The sequence below is a fragment of the Oncorhynchus mykiss genome, chromosome Y (genome assembly GCF_013265735.2).
Source record: "Oncorhynchus mykiss isolate Arlee chromosome Y, USDA_OmykA_1.1, whole genome shotgun sequence".
Lineage (NCBI taxonomy): Eukaryota > Metazoa > Chordata > Actinopteri > Salmoniformes > Salmonidae > Oncorhynchus > Oncorhynchus mykiss.
This window is the reverse complement of record NC_048593.1, coordinates 27,466,542-27,490,862: the sequence shown is the minus strand read 5'-3', so window position 1 is coordinate 27,490,862 and position 24,321 is coordinate 27,466,542. Positions and strand designations below refer to the sequence as shown.

At 43.3% G+C, this 24,321-nt stretch overlaps 1 protein-coding gene across 2 annotated transcripts; it reads left to right on the top strand.

The window, feature by feature from the left end:
• The first annotated feature begins 372 nt into the window (after window positions 1-372).
• Window positions 373-23,817, top strand: LOC110509913 (protein phosphatase PTC7 homolog). 2 transcript variants are annotated; one of them, XM_036968146.1, is made up of 6 exons: window positions 373-487; window positions 16,726-16,905; window positions 19,393-19,591; window positions 20,496-20,619; window positions 20,736-20,865; window positions 21,018-23,817. In XM_036968146.1, exons 1-6 carry the CDS (start codon window positions 388-390, stop codon window positions 21,074-21,076), a joined length of 792 nt encoding a protein of 263 aa, XP_036824041.1. In that variant the 5' UTR covers window positions 373-387; the 3' UTR covers window positions 21,077-23,817. The 2 variants fall into 2 exon arrangements, with proteins under 2 accessions (XP_036824041.1, XP_021446804.1); XM_021591129.2 differs by lacking the exon at window positions 373-487 and adding an exon at window positions 501-1,330.
• Window positions 23,818-24,321: the final 504 nt, after the last annotated feature.

The following is a 24,321-nucleotide window of genomic DNA, read 5'->3' as shown; positions in this document are numbered from 1 at the left end:
ATTGCGACCTGGACAAGATAAAGCAAAGCAGTTCGACACGTACAACAACACGGAGTTACATATGGAATAAACAAACATACACTCAATAACACAGTAGAATTTTTTTAAGTCTAAGTATGTTCGTCAAAAGAGAGATCAAGATTAATTGTGCTGGCAGCTGCAGAGGTATTTGGGTGTGCGAGACTTGACATCAGAAGAGTTACAGGGTGGTGATGTCCCATCCTTTCAGGTTGTTGGCCTGTGGTAGGACTAAATAGATTTAAATAGTGGAGTAGGGTGGTGTTCTTTTTTTTGTGTGTGAGTAGTGTTAGACAGAAGGGATTTGTTTCTTTATTTTTTTCAAGCAAAGTATAAGGAAGTTGTACTCCAGTATAGTAGGTGGCGGTAATGCAACATATTGGATGCCAACCTCCGTTAAACCTCATCGAAGAAGAAGTGACAGGGTCGACTCCGCCCAAAATCTGTCCGCGCAGGATAAGCAGACCAAGTAAGGTGTTGTTTTTTAATGGGGGCAATAGGAGAGTGTTACATTTGATCAATATAAAAGGGAATTGCCATTTGATAGATAAGACATATTTGATCGAAGCTGAATAGTGCTTACGTTGTTACAAATGTATTGGTATGTTTCTATAAAATATAATTAACTAGACCGTTCCCTCCTGATCTCGCCTTTGCAGACATGTAATTTCCATTGTTAGAGCGGTTAGTCGACCATCTTGTCAATTATAATAGGTCATCTTTGATGAAGCGTAGGAGAGCCTGCATTTTGCGTGCGCAGCTTTGACGTCGAGCCAACGAATCCCAAGACTGGAGGACCCGGGATGCGCTGTCGGCGTGCATTTGTGTGTGACTGGAAACATGTCGGCAAGGATTGTGCACACCGGAAGATCAATGAAATCTACCAAAACCTGAAGAAGCAGAGCAATTCCACAATTTAAAAGAATTTGACATAGTCCAGGACCCTTTTCCACGGTTGTGTTACCTCGCTGACTCGCGTTTTAGCCTATTCAGTGGTAGAAGTATCCAAAACGAATGGTGGAAGTCGAATAGAGTTTCGAAGTAGGCTAGGCCGAGAGGAGTGGAGAGTGAAGGGCTCGGCAGGTAGAGACGAGCGCTCGCTTTTGAGGAATGTTATCCGTACTCTCCTATGGAAGACTGGTTGCGAGGGCTGTCCTTGGCGGACTCTCTCAAACTGATGGTCGGGACTACAGCCTGGTCACAGCTAGTTGTGGGTTTGGGAAAGACTTTCGTAAGGGGATATTGAAGAAAGGGATGTGCTACGGGGATGACGCTTGTTTCATTGCCCGGCATAGGTCCGCCGATGTATTGGGTAAGTCTCACTTTAATATTCCAATTATCTGAACTAGTCGTTCATTATAAGAAAACAAAAGCCACCGTGAAATGTGCAAGGTATTTTGGGGTATAATAGGCCTATAGCATTTTCCACATTTAACCTTCAATGTGTAGCCTAGCACGTGTCGCCTACCCATGTCACAAAGACAAGAGGATATTCCCTACCGTTACCCCTTACCCGATTTAACCTCGTCTTATGTTGTCACGGTGTTTGCCTACTACGGTAGACTACAGCTGTGGTCTGTAGGCCTATAAGCCACCGAGAAACTGTACCTGGGTTTACAAAAAATGTGTACTTTGTTGAAGAGTAATTGTAAAGACCTTTCACCTAGACGTATGGACAAGCCCTCTTACCAGCGCTACTAGTGGCCGTAGTGTGAACAGGTATACACAGCTATTTCATAGCGTGACAAATGTGGAAGTGGCACGTTGATTGTGGCTATAAATTGTTAGCTTATGAATTGTTCCGCCATTCGATGCTAAGAACAATGGGGTTCGTTGGAAGAGTTCAACAAAATGTATAATTCTGTTATGACAGCCTATAGCTTCATATTCATTAGCCTTAGCCGACTTTGTTGTGGATTTTACACACATTTCACACACGCTTAGGGGAACTCATTGTCCGGTGTTTTCTAAAGGTCAGAATGGTTGAACATGGAGGCAGCCATGTTTCCAGGACCAATTCACGTTTTAGACTCATGAGGGGGCAGTGCATTGTTGTTTTACCAGTTCATAGAAAATATCCGCCCATATCATTATCAAGTTCTTATTTACCAGATGTCACACATTCAGAACGGTGCCTAAAGCAGGTTTGCACCACTGAGATATAATAAGACCTGGAGAATACGTCCAAGATGTCCGCCCGTTGTTTTCAAGGTAATATACTCACGTTCGCATACGCCGATTCATGGACCGTCTATATCCGGGTTGCATCCGGTTTACACGGACCGATATCTCACAGGGCGGATTCGATTATGCTAAGCCAGAGAGCACTCGACTATGGCCCGTTAAGACAATGGGTGAGAGGGAGGCGGGCCATTCTCAAATCTAGCAATAATTTATGTGGCTCGGTCATTTTGTCAACACGGCTGCATGGTACATCATCCAGAAACATGCATCTCTTTTCTGTAAAATAAGTGTTTGGATTTCAATTGCCAAACATGCCTACACGGGCTCCCCGGTGGGATTTATCAATCCCCCTCATAGATACACAAAGAAGGCAGGGCTTAATGTGACCACGCCCCCGAGTAGGGTACTGCCTTTACTCCTGTTGTTAAATTGCTTACTTTACTCATAATACAGCTGTTGTCAGGTTATTTTTTTACTCATTATAAAAATAAATACTTCCCAATTTTGTGATATCTAATAGCGATTCAATTACGGTCTTGTCTCATTGCTGAAACTCCCCAGTGGGTTTGGGAGAGGGGAAGGTAGAGTCATGTGTCCTCAGAAACATGGCCCGCCAAATCGCACTTCTTGACACCCACCCGCTTAACCCAGAAGCCAGCTGCACCAATGTGTCGGAGAAATCTCAGTTCAACTGATGAACCTAGAGCGCGATGAGCCAAGTAAAGCCCCCCCGGCCAAACACTCCCCTAACTAGGACGGCGTTAGGCCATTTGTGCGCCGCCCATGGGACTCCAGTTCACGGCCGGGTGTGAAACAGCTTGGGAACGAACCTGGGTCTGTAGTGCCGCCTCAAGTACTGCGATACAGTGCCTAAGACTGCTGCGCCACTTGGGGGGGGGCTTCTAATCATTCTATAAACCTTTTGGATATGCTTGGTTGCCATTTTTTTTCTTACTTCCATGTTGTCTTAATCAACAAACTAAATGTAAAATGTTAGCATGAACAGATACTGTTGCATGGAATGTACGTCACGATTATCAGCCAAAGCTAGCTTACCCTGCTTTTAACATCTCGAAAAGCTTGTTTGAACAGTAATTGGAGAAAAAGACCACCGAAATAAGTTTCATCAACTGCCCTGTTCAGAATGTGCAGAATTACACATCCTATCATGTGTAACAAAGAACTGGCAGTTTTATGGAATACTTTTCTATCTGTAACACTGTGTTGTACCTCATTGAATATAGTTAGCGTTAGGCTAGTTCATAATTTTAGCTTGGTTTAAGTTGCCTTGTTTTCTTGATAGGATGTAGGCCTAACTCTGCATCATGTGAATGAGATGCCTTTCAAAAACTTGCCCTATTTGACTGTGGTAGAAGCGCAGGATGAGTCATTGCAACAAGTCGTGCCGAACTAAAATGAAATGGTTGGATGTCGAGTGTAGCCCACTGACTTTCTCTACCAGCTGGAACCTTGGACCTGAAACATTACTGCAGCAGAGCCCTTCAGTATGCTCATTGTATGCTCATTGTGTCTAGTGATAACACGGTCGCTAGTTTTTACATGGATAGCTTTAGTCTGCTCATGCTTTAGGGAAATACAGTGGTGCTCACATTGTCTACTGATTTCTCATGATGGACCACATCGGGTCAGGGGCTGAGGCTGAGCTGCTTTCCTCTGTGGCTAATTAACTGGTTATGGAGACAGGATCAAACACCCACAGAGACTGCTGGCTCTGGGCTTATGTATACTGTGTCCCACCTGGGTGCTATCTAGCTTCTGTTTGGCTATCACAATCTGTTGGCGAGAAGGATTCTATCCTGGCCTCTGCTGAGCATTATAGACAGGCCTCCCTATACCCAGTGTAGTTTTAATGTCAATTAAGTTTTTCATCTCTTGGAAATGCCTTTTTTGCCATGGCGAGAGTAGCTTTGGGCCTGTACTATGGGGCGGAGGGTAGCCTAGTGGTTAGAGCATTGGGCCTGTAACCAAAGGGTTGCTGGATTGAATCCTCGAGCTGACAAGGTAAAAACCTGTCGTTCTGCCCCTGAACAAGGTAGCTTGGAACCCACTGTTCCCCGGTAGGCCGTCATTGTAAATAAGAATTTGTTCTTAACTGACTTGCCTAGTTAAATTAAGGTACTTATGTGCTGCTGTGGAAGGAGGTGTAGGACATGCATCTGTGAGTGTGGACAGTATATGGAAGTGTTTGTTTTAGGCACCAACAAAGAGCGTTGCTAAGCTATCAGAGGTTGTGTAGATGCAAGAAGAACAGTGCCGATGCGAAGTTTGGTAACAGAACGTCGTCATTACCAAACTTTGCATCGACACTGTTCAAGTAAATGTGTTTTGTAAGTCCTCCTTGCATGGTTTGTTTAAAAACCTCTTAAATGTACAGTCCCAATATTTGATATTTTTTTGATTCAATTCAGTCTGGTATGAGTATCTTGGCTATTGATCTGTGCCTTAAAATCTTAGGTGTGACTTACATTCGTATGCCCATATATGGTTGTATAAGGTCAGGCTGAGCCGATTACCTCTTTTCAAGATGGCTGCTAGCTACATTCCGGTTAGAGTTGTGAACCATAAATGCAATAAACACGGAATACATTGATTCACACCGAAAGCTTTCCATCTTTCCAGTGATCCTGCTGACCAAGGATGGGTCTGAGGAGCTATTTGGTGTCGCAGCTAGCCCAGCTGCTAGCTAGCTGGACACGGATTGTCCTGGGATTGTGGCTGTCTAGATCCCTGCTGTTTGTTGTTTTCACATTTTCTCCTGACCTGCGCTGTCTGGAACTGCGAGGAGTAACAGCCTAACATGCGTTGCTAGCTACCATGACAAAGACCAAAGCTGCCGGGGGTATCGTCTCATCGCGCACCAGCGACTCTGTGGCGGGCCAGGCGCAGTGCGCGCTAGCTAAGGTAGCCAGGTGCACGGTGTTTCCTCCGACACATTGGTGTGGCAGGCTTCCGGCCTCTCCCGAGCCCGTACGGGAGTTGTAGCGATGAGACAAGATAGTAATTACTAACAATTTAATACCACAAAATTGGGAAGAAAATGGGGTAAAAAAAGAGGCCTATAAGCAGTTGTTACAACAACAAGAAAATAATTAGGTGTTTTGTCCAAATGCTCGTGGATTCTACTAATAAAATAATGGACGACCTGACCAGAGAGGTCCAGGACCTGAAGAACAGTTCTCCCAGGGTCAGCTCGACAAGTTGAAACAGGATAATGGCAAGATGACAGCAATCTGTAAGTCATTGAGAGAGGACATCAGTTCTGTGTGTGAATCTATGGTAACAATGACACACACCAGACTATTTTGAGGGACAATCAAGGCGAAACAACATGGTTGTGGACGGAAGGACAAAGTGAGGGAAAATATCTCTGAGAAATTGAAGATGGACCACAGGAAGATTGAGGTGGAGCCCACCGGACTGGAAACCCCCCCCCCACCGGCCCAGGTGATAGGCCCAGCCTGATAGTGGTTAAGTTCCTGAGATTCAAGGACAAGGTAGCTGTTCTGGAAAGAGCCAAGAACTTGAGAGGAACGTATATCTTTCTCAACGAGGACAATCCTGAAGCTGTGTGCCAGAAGAGGAAAGAACTGATCCCAGCCATGAAAGCTGCCAGAACGCATGAGGACATTGTGTACATCCGCTACGACAGGCTCATTGTCCACCCTCCCTCCCAGAAGCCTGGAAGGGATGAGAGAGCCAAGCCTGTGGTCTCATAGCCTCAACCCCGCACACACACCAATTGATTAATCGACTGCTGAGTGTGGGTTTTTTTCTCTCTTGATTTGTCTGCTCTTTTCAATATTATGTCTACCTCTGATAAGCTACCCAGGAAAGTGCTGAAAATAGCCCATATTAATATATGTAGCCTTAGAAATTAGGTTAATGAATGAATTACATGATAACATTCATATATTAGCTATTTCTGCGACTCACTTAGATCATTCATTTGATGATACAGCAGTAGCAATACAAGGATATAACATTTTTGAAGAGACAAATGCTTATGGGAGTGCTGTATATATTCAGAGCCATATCCCTGTAATGCTTAGAGAAGATCTTATGTCTAGTATTATTGAAGTGTTGTGGTTGCAGGTTCACTTGGCCCATCTAAAGCCTTTTCTTTTGGGGTGTTGCTATAGGCCACCAAGTGCTAACTGTCCATATCTAAATAATAAACTCAGCAAAAAAAGAAACGTCCTCTCACTGTCAACTGCGTTCATTTTCAGCAAACTTAACATGTGTAAATATTTGTATGAACATAAGATTCAACAACTGAGACAAACTGAATGGAATGATATGTCCCTGAACAAAGAGGGGGGGGGGGGGGGTCAAAAGTAACAGTCAGTATTTGGTGTGGGCACTAGCTGCATTAAGTACTACAACGTATCCCCTCATGGACTGCACCAGATTTGCCAGTTCTTGCTGTGAGATGTTACCCGACTCTTCCACCAAGGCACCTGCAAGTTCCCGGACATTTCTGGGGGGGAATGGCACTAGCCCTCACCCCCCGATCCAACAGGTTCCAGGCGTGTTCAATGGGATTGAGATCTGGATTCTTTTGCTGACCATGGCAGAACACTGACATTCCTGTCTTGCAGGAAATCATGCACAGAACGAGCAGTATGGCTGGTGGTGTTGTCAAGCTAGAGGGGCATGTCAGGATGAGCCTGCAGGAAGGGTACCACATGAGGGAGGAGGATGTGTTCCCTGTAACGCACAGAGTTTAGATTGTGACGACAATGATGACAAGCTCAGTCCGATGATGCTGTGACACACCGCCCCAGACCATGGTGGACCCTTCACCTCCAAATCGATCCTGCTCCAGAGTACAGGCCTCGTTGTTACGCTCATTCCAGTGGCGATAAACGCGAATCCGACCATCACCCCTGATGAGACACAACCACGACTCGTCATTGAAGGGCACTTTATGCCAGTCCTATCTGGTCTAGCGACAGTGGGTTTGTGCCCATGGGCACCATTGTTGCTGGTGAGGACCTGCCTTACAACAGGCCTACAAGCCCTCAGTCCAGCCTCTCTCAGCCTTTTGCGGACAGTCTGAGCGCTGATGGAGGGATTGTGCGTTCCTGGTGTAACTCGGGCAGTTGATGTTGCCATCCTGCACCTGTCCCGCAGGTGTGATGTTCGGATGTACTGATCCTGTGCAGGCGGTGTTACACGTGGTCTGCCACTGCGAGGACGATCAGCTCTCCGTCCTGTCTCCATGTAGTGCTGTCTTAGTTCCAACAGCTGGGCCTCACAGTACGGACATTGTAATGTATTGCCCTGGCCACATCTGCACTCCTCATGCCTCCTTGCAGCATGCCTAAGGCACATTCACGTAGATGAGCAGGTACCCTGGGCATCTTTCTTTTGGTTTCTTTCAGAGTCAGTAGAAAGGCCTCTTTAGTGTCCTAAGTTTTCATAGCTGCGACCTTAATTTGTAACAGTGTTTGTAACAGTGAGGTCTAGTTTCTTGGGGACCTGAATATTGACTGGTTTTCATCAAGCTGTCCGCTCAAGAGGAAGCTTCTTACTGTAACCAGTGCCTGTAATCTGGTTCAGGTTATTAATCAACCTACCAGGGTGTTTTCAAACACTACAGGAACATCTTTACTAATGCTGTAGAACTTTGTTCAAAAGCTGTATCCGAACCCATTGGATGCAGTGATCACAATATAGTGGCTATATCCAGGAAAGCCAAAGTTCTAACAGCTGGGCCTAAAATAGTGTATAAGAGATGATACAAAACATTTTGCTGTGGCTCTTATGTGGATGATGTTAAAAATATTTGTTGGTCTGATGTGATTAATGAGGGTCATCCAGGCGCTGCACTTGATGAATTTATGAAATGGCTTCTTCCAATTATTTATAAACAAGCACATGTTAAGAAACTGACTGTTGGAACTGTTAAGGCTCCATGGATTGATGAGGAATTGAAAAACTGAATGGTTGGAAGAGATGGGGCAAAAGGAGTAGCTAATATGTCTGGCTGTACATCTGACTGGCTTAATTTCTCCATTTGCAGTAAGTATGACAAAACTCAACAAAAAGAATAATAACATTTATTATGAAGCCAAGATCAATTATACACTGCTCAAAAAAATAAAGGGAACACTAAAATAACACATCCTAGATCTGAATGAATGAAATATTCTTATTAAATACTTTTTTCTTTACCTAGTTGAATGTGCTAACAACAAAATCACACAAATTATCAATGGAAATCAAATTGATCAACCCATGGAGGTCTGGATTTGGAGTCACACTCAAAATTAAAGTGGAAAACCACACTGCAGGCTGATCCAACTTGATGTAATGTCCTTAAAACAAGTCAAAATGAGGCTCAGTAGTGTGTGTGGCCTCCACGAGCCTGTATGACCTCCCTACAACGCCTGGGCATGCTCCTGATGAGGTGGCGGATGGTCTCCTGAGGGATCTCCTCCCAGACCGGGACTAAAGCGTCCGCCAACTCCTGGACAGTCTGTGGTGCAACGTGGCGTTGGTGGATGGAGCGAGACATGATGTCCCAGATGTGCTCAATTGGATTCAGGTCTGGGGAATGGGCGGGCCAGTCCATAGCATCAATGCCTTCCTCTTGCAGGAACTGCTGACACACTCCAGCCACATAAGGTCTAGCATTGTCTTGTATTAGGAGGAACCCAGGGCCAACCGCACCAGCATATGGTCTCACAAGGGGTCGGAGGATCTCATCTCGGTACCTAATGGCAGTCAGGCTACCTCTGGCGAGCACGTGGAGGGCTGTGCGGCCCCCCAAAGAAATGCCACCCCACACCATGACTGACCCACCGCCAAACCGGTCATGCTGGAGCATGTTGCAGGCAGCAGAACGTTCTCCACGGAGTCTCCAGACTCTGTCACGTCTGTCACATGTGCTCAGTGTGAACTTGCTTTCATCTGTGAAGAGCACAGGGCGCCAGTGGCGAATTTGCCAATCTTGGTGTTCTCTGGCAAATGCAAACGTCCTGCACGGTGTAGGGCTGTAAGCACAACCCCCACCTGTGGACGTCGGGCCCTCATACCACCCTCGTGGAGTCTGTTTCTGACTGTTGGAGCAGACACATGCACATTTGTGGCCTGCTGGAGGTCAGTTTGCAGGGCTCTGGCAGTGCTCCTCCTTGCACAAAGGTGGAGGTAGCGGTCCTGCTCCTGGGTTGTTGCCCTCCTACGGCCTCCTCCACGTCTCCTGATGTACTGGCCTGTCTCCTGGTCGCGCCTCCATGCTCGACACTACGCTCACAGACACAGCAAACCTTCTTGCCACAGCTCGCATTGATGTCCTATCCTGGATGAGCAGCACTACCTGAGCCACTTGTGTGGGTTGTAGACTCCATCTCATGCTACCACTAGAGTGAAAGCACCGCCAGCATTCAAAAGTGACCAAAACATCAGCCAGGAAGCATAGGAACTGAGAACTGGTCTGTGGTCACCACCTGCAGAACCACTCCTTTATTGGGGGTGTCTTGCTAATTGCCTATAATTTAAAAACAGGTGGAAACCTGTTGTCTATTCCATTTGCACAACAGCATGTGAAATATATTGTCAATCAGTGTTGGTTCCTAAGTGGACAGTTTGTTACATTGTGTTTAAGTGTTCCCTTTAATTTTTTGAGCAGTGTATAAAGAATAATGGGAAAAACTTTGGAGTACTTTAAATGAAATTATGGGCAGAAAGAACATCGAATCAGATGGCTTAATCATCACAAAACCATTTGATGTTGCCAATTATTTTATTGATTATTTCATTGGCAAAGTGGGCAAACTTAGGCATTAAATGCCTACGACAAACAGTGAATTATATTCATGCATCAAAAAAACTAATAATGAAAGAAAAGCAGTGCAAGTTTGAATTTGTAAAGTTAGTGTGGGAGAGGTGGGGAAATTATTGTTAACGATCAATAATGACAAACTTCCTGGCATTGACAACTTGGATGGAAAGCTACTGAGGATGGTGGCTGACTATAGCCACTCCTATCTGTCATATTTTTAATCTAAGCCTAGAGGAAAGTCTTTGTCCTCAGGCCTGGAGGGAAGCCAAGGCAATTCCGCTACCAAGAGTGGTAAAGCGGCCTTTACTGATTTTAACAGCAGACCTATAAGCTTGCTGACAACTCTTAGCAAACTGTTGGGAAAAAAATGGTGTTTGACCAAATACAATGCCGTTTCTCTAAACAAATAAACAAGACTTTCAGCATGCTTATAGAGAAGGGCACTCCACATGTACTGCACTGACAGAAATTACTGATGATTGGTTGAAAGAAATTGATAATAAGAAGATTGTGGGAGCTGTACTGTTGCATTTCAGTGCAGCCTTTGATATTACTGACCACAGCGCTTAAGTTTTCAACAACAGGTTATCTATCTATGAGAATTCAAAGGGGTTACCTTAATGGAAGCGTCTGTCAAACGTGTAAAGTGATGTGTACCGCATGGCAGCTCTCTGGGCCCCCTACTCTTTTCACCAATGACCTGGCATTAAACAAAGTATGTGTGTCCATGTATGCTGATGATTCAACCATATATGCATCACCAACCACAGCTAAGGAAGTCACAGAAACCCTTAACAAAGAGTTGCAGTCTGTTTTGGAATGGTTGGCCAGTGATACAGTGCTCTTAGTTTCAGAGATGTTCAGGACCAGTTTATTTGGTACAAATCATTCCTTAAGTACTAGACCTCAGCTGAATCTGGTAATGAATGGTGTGGCGGTTGAACAAGTTGAGGAGACTAAATTACTTGCCGTAACCTTAGATTGTAAACTGTAACGGTCAAAACATATTAGAGGTCGACCGATTTAATCGGAATGGCCGATTTAATTCGGGCCGATTCACGTTTTCATAACCTTCGGAAATCGGTATTTTTGGGCGCCCAATTTAAAAAAGAATATATATATACAGTGCATTGCGAAAGTATTCGGCCCCCTTGAACTTTGCGACCTTTTGCCACATTTCAGGCTTCAAACATAAAGATATAAAACTGTATTTTTTTGTGAAGAATCAACAACAAGTGGGACACAATCATGAAGTGGAACGACATTTATTGGATATTTCAAACTTTTTTAACAAATCAAAAACTGAAAAATTGGGCGTGCAAAATTATTCAGCCCCTTTACTTTCAGTGCAGCAAACTCTCTCCAGAAGTTCAGTGAGGATCTCTGAATGATCCAATGTTGACCTAAATGACTAATGGTGATAAATACAATCACCTGTGTGTAATCAAGTCTCCATATAAATGCACCTGCACTGTGATAGTCTCAGAGGTCCGTTAAAAGCGCAGAGAGCATCATGAAGAACAAGGAACACACCAGGCAGGTCCGAGATACTGTTGTGAAGAAGTTTAAAGCCGGATTTGGATACAAAAAGATTTCCCAAGCTTTAAACATCCCAAGGAGCACTGTGCAAGCGATAATATTGAAATGGAAGGAGTATCAGACCACTGCAAATCTACCAAGACCTGGCCGTCCCTCTAAACTTTCAGCTCATACAAGGAGAAGACGGATCAGAGATGCAGCCAAGAGGCCCATGATCACTCTGGATGAACTGCAGAGATCTACAGCTGAGGTGGGAGACTGTCCATAGGACAACAATCAGTCGTATATTGCACAAATCTGGCCTTTATGGAAGAGTGGCAAGAAGAAAGACATTTCTTAAAGATATCCATAAAAAGTGTCGTTTAAAGTTTGCCACAAGCCACCTGGGAGACACACCAAACATGTGGAAGAAGGTGCTCTGGTCAGATGAAACCAAAATTGAACTTTTTGGCAACAATGCAAAACGTTATGTTTGGCGTAAAAGCAACACAGCTGAACACACCATCCCCACTGTCAAACATGGTGGTGGCAGCATCATGGTTTGGGCCTGCTTTTCTTCAGCAGGGACAGGGAAGATGGTTAAAATTGATGGGAAGATGGATGGAGCCAAATACAGGACCATTCTGGAAGAAAACCTGATGGAGTCTGCAAGACCTGAGACTGGGACGGAGATTTGTCTTCCAACAAGACAATGATCCAAAACATAAAGCAAAATCTACAATGGAATGGTTCAAAAATAAACATATCCAGGTGTTAGAATGGCCAAGTCAAAGTCCAGACCTGAATCCAATCGAGAATCTGTGGAAAGAACTGAAAACTGCTGTTCACAAATGCTCTCCATCCAACCTCACTGAGCTCGAGCTGTTTTGCAAGGAGGAATGGGAAAAAATTTCAGTCTCTCGATGTGCAAAACTGATAGAGACATACCCCAAGCGACTTGCAGCTGTAATCGCAGCAAAAGGTGGCGCTACAAAGTATTAACTTAAGGGGGCTGAATAATTTTGCACGCCCAATTCTTCAGTTTTTGATTTGTTAAAAAAGTTTGAAATATCCAATAAATGTCGTTCCACTTCATGGTTGTGTCCCACTTGTTGATTCTTCACAAAAAAATACAGTTTTATATCTTTATGTTTGAAGCCTGAAATGTGGCAAAGGGTCGCAAAGTTCAAGGGGGCCGAATACTTTCGCAAGGCACTGTATATATATATATATATAATCACCTTTTATTTAATCTTTATTTAACTAGGCAAGTCAGTTAAGAACACATTCTTATTTTAAATGACGGCCTAGGAATGGTGGGTTAACTGCCTCGTTCAGGGGCAGAAAAAGATTTTCACCGTGTCAGCTCGGGGGATCCAATCTTGCAACCTTACAGTTAACTAGTCCAACGCAATAACGACCTGCCTCTCTCTCGTTGCACTCCACAAGGAGACTGACTGCCTGTTACGCAAATGCAGTAAGCCAATGCTAGCTAGCATTAAACTAGCATTATCTTATAAAAAACAATCAATCATAATCACTAGTTAACTACACATGGTTGATGATATTACTAGATATTATCTAGCGTGTCCTGTGTTCCATATAATCTGACTGAGCATACACGTATCTAAATATCTGACTGAGCGGTGGTAAGCAGGTGCGTAAACATTCATTCAAACAGCACTTTCGTGCGTTTTGCCAGCAGCTCTTCGTTGTGCTTCAAGCATTGCGCTGTTTATGACTTCAAACCTATCAACTCCCGAGATGAGGCTGGTGTGACCGAAGTGAAATGGCTGGCTAGGTAGCGCGCGTTAATAGCATTTCAAACTTCACTCGCTCTGAGCCTTGGGGTGGTTGTTTCCCTTGCTCTGCATGGGTAAAGCTGCTTCAATGTGGTGGCTGTTGTCGTTGTTGCTGGTTCGAGCCCAGGGAGGAGCGAGGAGAGGGACGGAAGCTATACTGTTACACTGGCAATACTAAAGTGCCTATAAGAACATCCAATAGTCAAAGGTTAATGAAATACAAATGGTATAGAGGGAAATAGTCCTATAATAACTACAACCTAAAACTTCTTACCTGGGAATATTGAAGACTCATGTTTTAAAGGAACCACCAGCTTTCATATGTTCTCATGTTCTGAGCAAGGAACTGAAACATAGCACATATTGCACTTTTACGTTCTTCTCCAACACTTGTTTTTGCATTATTTAAACCAAATTGAACATGTTTCATTATCTACTTGAGGCAAAATTGATTTTATTGATGTATTATATTATTAAGTTAAAATAAGTGTTAATTCAGTATCGTTGTAATTGTCATTATTACAAATATATATTTTTTTTAAATCATCCGATTTAATCGGTATCTGCTTTTTTGTTTCTCCAATAATCGGTATCGGCGTTGAAAAATCATAATCAGTCGACCTCTAAAACGTATAGATTCAGTGGTTGCAAAGATGGGGAGAGGTCTAGCCGTAATAAAGAGATGCTCTGCTTTTTTGACATCACACTCCGAAAAGCAAGATCTGCAGGCTCTAGTTTTGTCTATTCTTGATTATTCTCCAGTCATGTGGTCCAGTGCAGCAAGGAAAAACCTAGTTAAGCTGCAGCTGGCCCAGAACAGAGCAGCACGTTTTGCTCTTAATTGTAATCAGAGGGCTAATATTAATACTATGCATGCTAGTCTCTCTTGGCTAAGAGTCGAGGAGAGACTAACTGCATCACTTCATGTGTTGAAAATCCCAAATTGTTTGCATAGTAAACTTACACACAGCTCTGACACACATACTTATCCCACCAGACATGCCACCAGGGGTCTTTTTATATTCCCCAAATCCAGAAGAAATTCAAGAAAACAAACAGTACTATATAAACTTTATAATTGCTCAAATAAACAGCAAACCTGTTTTAAAAAAAACAGATAAAGCAACACCTCGTGGCACAATGCCTCTCCTATTTGACCTAGATGGTTTGTGTGTATGCATTGATATATAGGCTATGTGTGCCTTTTTTTTTTATAAATGTATGTAGTTCTGTTCTTGTCTGATGTTTTGTGTGGACACCAGGAAGAGTAGCTGCTGCTTTTGCAATGGCTAATGGGTATGTCTATTTAGGCAGAAATCTACATTCTCTACGAGGGCCCAGCGCAATCAAAAACTTTATCTTCCTGTGTTTTATACATATTTCCACACTGAGGTTGGAAAAATACTGTGTAATTGTACATTGATTTCAGCCTATTTTGGCGGGATGGAATTTGACGTGTCTGGTGACATCACCAGGCGATTTAAAATAGTTAACCTGTTGCGACGAGCAAACCCGGATCCGGGATCCTATTTATAGCCTCAAGCTCATTAGCATAACGCAACGTTAACTATTCATGAAAATCGCAAATGAAATGAAATAAATATATTAGCTCTCAAGCTTAGCCTTTTGTTAACAACACTCATCTCAGATTTTCAAAATATGCTTTTGAACCATAGCTAAACAAGCATTTGTGTAAGAGTATTGATAGCTAGCATTCCATTTAGCCTAGCATTCAGCATGCAACATTTCAATAAAAACAAGAAAAGCATTCAAATAAAATCATTTACCTTTGAAGAACTTCGGATGTTTTCAATGAGGAGACTCTGTTAGATAGCAAATGTTCAGTTTTTCCAAAAAGATTATTTGTGTAGGACAAATCGCTCCGTTTTGTTCATCACGTTTGGGTAAGAAAAAAAACAAAAATTAAGTCATTACAACGCAAACTTTTTTCCAAATTAACTCCATAATATCGACAGAAACATGGCAAATGTTGTTTAGAATCAATCCTCAAGGTGTTTTTCACATATCTATCGATGATAAATCATTCGTGGCAGTTGACTTTCTCCTCTGAACCAAATGGTAAAATGCACGCACCTGGAGATTACGCAATAGTTTCGACGGAGGACACCGAGCGGACACCTGGTAAATGTAGTCTCTTATGGTCAATTTTCCAATGATATGCCTACAAATACGCCACAATGCTGCAAACACCTTGGGGAAACGACAAAGTGCAGGCTCATTCCTGGCGCATTCACAGCCATATAAGGAGACATTGGAACACAGGGCATTCAAAAATCTGGACCATTTCCTGTATGAAATTTCATCTTGGTTTCGCCTGTAGCATTAGTTCTGGGGCACTCACAGATAATATCTTTGCAGTTTTGGAAACGTCAGTGTTTTTTTTTTTTTTCAAATCTGTCAATTACATGCATAGTCGAGCATCTTTTCGTGACAAAATATCTTGTTTAAAACGGGAACGTTTTTTATCCAAAAATTAAGAGCGCACCCTATCTCGAAGTTAATAGACCAATAAGAAAGTTTGAAACCTCTGCCAATAACAGCTAGTTTTAAATTTTCCTTTCTCAGTTTTCCTCTCCCAAAATGTTGCATTAGAAAATGCTCTTTGCCAAGTTTTTTTTTTTTTTTTTTACCATTTGAATTGAAATCCTAGTACTTGTTACCCAGAAATGATTTCATATTGAGATAAAAAAAAAAAACAGATGCATTAGACCTTTTTTAACTACTGAATCATTGGTTTTTGTTTGGCATACATTTTTAAGTGCAAAATCTGAGTCTCTGCATCATTCTGTTACTGTGGAATTGCCTGCATATTATCACGGGGGTCACACAGCTGTAAATCAAGGCAAAGGCCCCTGATTTCACGTCCATCTCTCACTCTGAACTCATACGCTCCTCCTTTGTCAGTGAGTTAACAACTGCAGGTCCATCATTTTCTATTTGAATCGAGTGGTTTAATTTGATTTGTTCATTTTGTGTCGCTCGTGTACCTTTCTGGATAATCTGCAATGAGCAGCTCATGGCTTGTTTTGTACTATTACTCGGTGGTGTTTGATGCTTATTTATCTTTATTGCTGTAGTCCAAAGGGTTCACACACAGACAGTGATGTGAGTTGATGAGTAGTTTGGCTGGTCAGTGGTAACCAGAGATGTCTGGTCTCTTGTCGCCATGCGACGGAACAGCGAACAGCTGCAATTTACAATGACAAAACGCAATGCCCAGCCAGACAGCCAGGGTGTGTGAAAGAGAGCGTAAAGGTGGGGTTTGCCCTCCAACCCCTTTGCGTGGGGTTGGCAACGTTGATGGTAGAATATGACAACGATAACCATTCACTGTTCTGATCCTTATACACTTTTCTCTTGTTCTGTGTGTCTCAGGTGTGGCAGATGGTGTAGGTGGATGGAGGGACTACGGGGTGGACCCGTCCCAGTTCTCTGCCACCCTGATGAGGACGTGTGAGCGGCTGGTGAAGGAGGGCCGTTTCACCCCCAGCAGCCCTGTGGGGATCCTCACGTCAGGCTACTACGAGCTCCTACAGAACAAAGTACCCCTGCTAGGTGAGCAAACACGCGCTCTCACTCACTGACACACACACTCACACACACACACACAATAATGCATGGGGGGGTCATACAGTATCTGCTGCATGAATGTTTATCTGTTGCCTGTGGGTATCCCTGCCCACTCAGCTGCACTCTATCAATCCATCCAAAAAATATAATGATACAAAGCTGAAATGCCTTCCCTCCTAAGCATTAGGGCTGGGAATTTCCAGGGATCTTACAATACGATATTATCACAATACTTTAGTGATGATGCATTGCCATTCTTACCATTCTATATGTACTGCTTTTTTTTCCTGTTCTCCACTCATTACCTGTATTAACTTCACCTGTTTGAACTCGTTACCTGTATAAAAGACACCTGTCCACACACTCAATCAAACAGACTCCAACCTCTCCATAATGGCCAAGACCAGAGAGCTGTGTAAGGACATCAGGGATTAAATTGTAGACCTGCACAAGGCTGGGATGGGCTACAGGATAATAGGCAAACAGCTTGGTGAGAAGGCAACAACTGTTGGCTCAATTATTAGAAAATGAAAGAAGTTCAAGATGACGGTCAATCACCCTTGGTCTGGGGCTCTATGCAAGATCTCACCTCGTGGGGCATCAATGATCATGAGGAAGGTCAGGGATCAGCCCAGAACTACACGGCAGGACCTGGTCAATGACCTGAAGAGAGCTGGGACCACAGTCTCAAAGAAAACCATTAGTAACACACTACGCCGCCATGGATTAAAATCCTGCAGCGCACGCAAGGCCCCCCTGCTCAATCCAGCGCATGTCCAGGCCCGTCTGAAGTTGGTCATTGGCAATCTGGATGATCCAGAGGTGGAATGGGAGAAGGTCATGTGGTCTGATGAGACAAAAATAGAGCTTTTTGGTCTAAACTCCACTCGCCGTGTTTGGAGGAAGAAGAAGGATGAGTACAACCCCAAGAACACCATCCCAACTGTGAAGCATGGAGGTGGAAACATCATTCTTTGGGGATGCTTTTCTGCAAAGGGGACAGGACGACTGCACCGTATTGAAGGAAGGGTGGATGGGGCCATATCGCGAGATCTTGGCCAACAACCTCCTTCCTTCAGTAAGAGCATTGAAGATGGGTCGTGGCTGGGTCTTCCAGCATGACAACGACCTGAAACACACAGCCAGGGCAACTAAGGAGTGGCTCCGTAAGAAGCATCTCAAGGGCCTGGAGTGGCCTAGCCAGTCTCCAGACCTGAACCCAATAGAAAATCTTTGGAGGGAGCTGAAAGTCTGTATTGCCCAGCGACAGCCTCGAAACCTGAAGGATCTGGAGAAGGTCTGTGTGGAGGAGTGGGCCAAAATCCCTGCTGCAGTGTGTGCAAACCTGGTGAAGAACTAGAGGAAACGTATGATCTCTGTAATTGCAAACAAAGGTTTCTGTACCAAATATTAAGCAAATTAATTACTTAAAAATCATACAATGGGATTTTCTGGATTTTTGTTTTAGATTCCGTCTCTCACAGTTGAAGTGTACATATGATAAAAATTAGACATCTACATGCTTTGTAAGTAGAAAAACCTGCAAAATCAGCAGTGTATCAAATACTTGTTCTCCCACTGTATATATATGTATATATTTCTCACACATACAGTACCAGTCAAAGGTTAGACACACCTACTCATTCAATTACTAGGTGTTCTAAAACTTTTGACTGGGGGGTGAATGTTTTTATTTTTATTTATATATATATATATATTTTTTACAAATCAGTACTTGGAGTCAGTATCAATATAATATCATCCAAAATGATATTGCGATATGTGACTGTATTGATTCCTCCCCCCATCACTACCAATAATATTTTTTTTATTTTTTTTTAAAGAGTACAATAAAATATGGTGATATGCCGTATTATATCCAAATAACAGTGATGTAATAATCATATAATTGAAATGGTGCTGTCCTTCAGTCTGCAACCACCAAAGGTCCAGCTATACAGAAGTCATTGGGACAAACATTTGGCCAAGTCCCTACTCCCACATCCCCCTCCACGTGACCATTTCACCCCTTTACAGAGCACCTAAAAGGTCATTGGAAGGAGCAGTAACAGACACTGCTCATGGGTCCACATGTTTTTTTAAGGCACTGGCATGTGACAGACTGAGGACACATTTTAACTGAGACCCAACACCACAGGCAAGGCTACCTGCACAGAGCCACCACTATCCACCAAGTCACACAATGTTTGTCTATCAACAGTGACTCGCTTCTTATTTTGGGATAGGTGGAGAGCAGCTAAAGGTCTGTGTTTGACTGTCCCTTCAAGGTCAGGGGCAGTCTAGGAGCTGAAGCAGGGGGAACATGGCATTTGTTTTTGGTCTCTATGCCAGGCTGACTGGTCCAACATAATCTCACGTACTCCTTGCTCACAAGGAGAAAGGATATCAAGTGATGGCCAACCACCATATGTTTTTCTATTCCCTCTCTCTCTTCTCCCCTCTCTTCCCCAGGGAGCAGCACAGCCTGTATCGTGGTTTTGGACCGACGGAGCCATCAACTGCACACGTGTAATCTAGGTGACTCTGGTTTCCTGGTGGTGCGAGGGGGAGAAGTGGTGCACCGCTCGGACGAACAGCAGCACTACTTCAACACCCCTTTTCAGCTGTCCATCGCTCCCCCAGGGACAGAGGGAGTGGTGCTCAGTGACAGGTCAGTCCACCGCCCTCACTTCTCTGACCCTCCACCTGGTCTCAAATGACCATTTCTGTTGAGAAAACTGTCTTTAGACCAGGGGTGTCAAATACAGCCACATTTGACTTATGTTTTTTAAATTTTATATTTGAACGGTGACCAGGGTCATTTGGCTGACCAATAACAGTCATCCAAAATTCCATGAGTCACAGCCCTACTCGCCAGACCCCTTTCCACTGGGCTTGTTCTTTTTCTCTCTCCAAGAATCTCGGAAGAGGCACTTTTGAGCTCCTCCATGTTTCTCAATTTTAAAGGAGACCTTCCATGTTTTTATATTTCAGTCCGCACTTTGCATTAACATGCACACTTACACGTTGTCACTATTCATGCTCCCATGCATACAACTCGGCAAACTCACACACACCGACTCACATTCACTCTTTCTGGCATGGAGGGGGTTTAATAGGGTGAAACTGTTATTTCAGGAGGAGATACAGTATCTGACTGACGAAGCGTTGTTATAGTCTCATCTGGTCAAATAAAATGTTCAGGTCATTGAGTTAGAATTTTCCAGGCAGCCTGTTGAATCAAACTGTCCTCATTGACGCCAAGTCCCAGGACGGCCAGGTCAGCTGAGACGGTTATAGTAAAACGACAGTCTTGGTGGAATCAGAGGGTACCGCCAGCTCCCACGAAATATACCTGATAACCTTACTAGAAGCAAGTGAGCATGCTGTGTTCCAGGCGGAATCGAGTGTCTTATTACCCAGCCATCAGCTGTCCCTCTGGCGCACAGTCACTTTGATCCTATTTCTGTTTGTGAGGAGCACTATTACTGTCTGGTAGCATCTTTCTAGTAGCTTTCTAGTGCCCTCTAGCTGGTCCACACTGACAGTCCTGTCCTGTTTATTTTCTTCACCAGCCCTGAGGCCGCTGACAGCTCCTCCTTCGACGTCCAGCTGGGTGACATCATCCTGACTGCCTCGGATGGCCTCTTCGACAACATGCCCGACTACATGATCCTGCAAGCGCTCAAAAAGCTCAAGGTAACACATCATAGTACCTCATAACTGCTGGCACACACTCTTATATCTACACATTCACTTTAGTAAATACCTGCACACATTTCTCCGGTCCTAATGCTAATGCTTGTATTTCTCAGAGTACCAACTATGACAGTATCCAGCAGACCGCACAGAGCATTGCAAAGCAAGCCCATGAACTGGCCTATGACCCCAACTACATGTCCCCTTTCGCTCAGTTTGCCTGTGACAATGGTCTGAATGTAAGAGGTACGTATCAGGTTCTTGGGAAGTCCTTTACGTCCCTAATAACACCTCCAGCACCACTATTTTATGTCCACTGTCAGTTTGAAGATTGGGCTATTCAACGTTGGCTTTGAACTCTGGAAAGCCGATTTAATACGTTCTCTTGTGTCCTGCAGGGGGGAAGCCTGATGACATCACGGTGCTGCTGTCCATTGTGGCAGAATACACAGACTAAGTGTGTGTGATGTTTATTGGAACTGTTCACTTCCTTCCCTCTCAGTCTTCCACCTGGCTCCTTCTCAAATGCATTGCTTCCTGTCGGACAGACTGGGGAGCCCCCCCATCCCTTCACTGACCTTTCTATCTCACAGCCACAAAATAGAACACACACTCCTCACCACAGAATTGGGCTCCATCTCTATTTTTCCACTTTGTTTTGGGACTGTAGTGAGGAGGCAGGCTGTAAGGACTTTCTCATGTTGATCGTGATGCAGAACGGCATGTTGGTTCCCCACATTCAGACTACGACTGAATGGCAGTCCTGAGTGTAGGCAAGTTTGCTTTTACAGGGAGTTGTGGTCGGCAGCCCTGAAACAAGCAGTCGTGTTATAAATCAAATAAGCCATGCTTTGGAGTTGTTGGGGAGATGTGGTTGTGTTGCCTATACATTTTGATTGTCTGTCTGTGTTGTAGCTGTGTGACTATCTGTTACAAGTCGTCTGTGTGTGTGGATGAATTCTAAGACTGGAATTGAGAGGGGCTGGGTTGTTGCGGGGTTTAGAGAGGTTACAGTGACTTGTGATCAGAAAGGATGTAGATCAGCGCGTCAGGGTCTTGGATTAGGATAAAGGGGTAGCTGGCCAGTATAATGTACTAGCTCCACTAGCAGAGATCTCTCCAGAGTGCCACCTATAGGCTAGTCTGAACTGTTCTGCTGGTGCGCACATCCTCATGGGTTTGTAAATATTGTGTGTCATGTAACAAGAGTGTCTTCACTTTGTCACTGATGAGGATGGTTATTTTGCTGTTGTGCCAGGTGTACACAAGCATTCACAATCTATAAAGGGTTCAACCTTGAAGTAAATACTCTCAATCCCTCCCTTCCATGGGCCGAAAGAACCACGATGTTGACGTGTTCATACCATGATCATGTTTGACTCTGTAGTAGCGTGTCAGGGCCATGAAATTATTGTGCGTAAAAAGTGGGTATAGGTTCATGTTTGAATGTCTGTTGTTGATATGTGTTAACTTGCAATGCTAATGGTAGCATCTAGGAATGCTTTCAACCGAAACACTAGGTCAGGTATGAATTATTAAACAAAGTTTTATTTTTATAACTTAATGTTATTAGTTTGATAGCCATTGATGTGACAGTTGAAATATCATCCAACATATGGATTTACCCTGTGAGTCTTTTGTGAAGCTATATTTTTGCTCCATGGATTGCAAATGAGAATCATGCCATCTTACTATTATACAAGAATCAGTCTTTGTGTGGTGGGTGTCATCTCAAAATTGTTTTTGTTCTGTCTCCCAATAACAATTTACCTGCTGCTTTTATTTTGTCAATTAAATGTTGAATACTGTACTGTATTTATGTGTGTGTGCAATTTCATTATTTCATGAAACCTAGAAGTTGATCATCCTGTTCTGTTCTTAGCATGCTTTTGTTTCTTCTTCATAATAGCAGAATACACACCTGTCTGCATTGTTAGCCAATGTTTGCCAATGTTATGAAGCCAGCGCACCAAAGAGGAAAACGTATTTTCTTTCATGTTTTCATTTGGGTTTGGAGAAATATCTGCACCTATACTGTAACATAAAATGTATTTTAAAATTGAGAGCATATCAGTTTGACAGTTAAACCGTCATTCTGCTTGTGGAGAACGATGGCCACTCGTATTTTTGGTGCAAAACAGTCAGAAGACCACTTAGGTGTCTTTTTAGTTGTGCCTAAAATCCAATGTGACCAGAACGGGTTTGATCGTGTGTGTGTGGCTCTATTTATGTGACGGGTAGTATATGAGAAACAAACAACAATGCAGATTTTTGAATCTTTAAAGAAACCAAAGATGGAAAGCCATAGCTTCACAAGTATGACCAGGGTACAGCTTCTTATCTAAACCCTTCAGTCAGGCTAACAGTGTAATGGAGACCAATGTTGTCACTATTGATCTTGCTTATTTCAGCATACAAATAATTGAAAAGAACATAAATTGTTACATTTGTGGAGTAAATACTTTAATTTTGTTTAAACAATTTTTTCAGTAGCCTTTGAGACTTAATTTCATCTGTCCTATGCATTCTGTCTTTGCATGACAAGCTGTCTTTGTCCAAGCTATTTATACTATTGGAATTTGCTTACCTGCAAATGTGCCCCTGTCTCACACAGCTTGCCTCTCCTCCAAATGTCTCTGATTTGCTCACCTTCATTTAAAGGTTGTCTTTCAAACACTTAAACATGCAATTTTAGTAACACAACACAACTGATTTTTTTTTTACTCTTTCTGACAGTGAGGGATCATTATGTGTTAATGAATAATTAGCTTAATATCTGATTTTGAGATGAAGTTCTCTATGGCTTAAGGACACTTTTCTGTTACATGTGCTGAACCAGGAAGTGCGGGGCGGGTTGTAGTGCTGTTTATTGATAATGGTGAGGACCGATTCCGCCTTAACAAATCGATATTTTACCGTCCTATCAAGAGGCCTTGTCTGGTAGTGCAAGCCTGTCTCGTTTCGACTTGTATGTTGCTCAGTGTTCAATTATGTCCCGCTTTTTCTGTCCATGCTCAGTTTTTCGATGACGCTTCTGCAGTCAAGACAAGTTTATTTATTTATTTTGTTCTCTAGCAAGCTATGTTTCAGAATGAAAGCTACATGTGTGTTAAGTGTAATAATGCAGAACTAGTTTCTGTAAATGTGTTTTCAAAGTTGTAAAATATTCAAATAAAGAATCTAGTATTTGTACTAAAATACATGTTTGTGAGTATGCCTTATGAGTAGATGCTAAAACCAGTTTCCCACAAAACCTAGTTTTTATACAGGCGCACGTTCCCTGTGTTTACCAGTATGAGACAGTCATGAGATTGTGCACTGCTGTTGATTGCAGCATTCCATGTGATGGCATTGCCTGTAACAAATTTCACTGGCAGTGGGAAACAGTGCCCAGCCTGCAGATTAACCTCCACTCGTGAGGTCAGCTCTATGAGGCTGAGCTATTTTAGACCTGTCTTGATAAGGGCTTAATGAGTTTGCCTTACTGTCATGGTCAAATGCTGGTCCCCCTTTCAACCCATCGGGGCTAGCATGCTGGCAACCCCTTGCAATATCCTGGAATACCTCCTAAGCATTCATCAAGGATTTTGGCATAATGTAAGTGCTAACCTGACCCTCAATTGTGTGACGATCTCCCTTTACGTGGAAGACGGCCTACCAAAGCCACTGGTCCAGATTAGTCACAATTAAATTTTTTGTTTC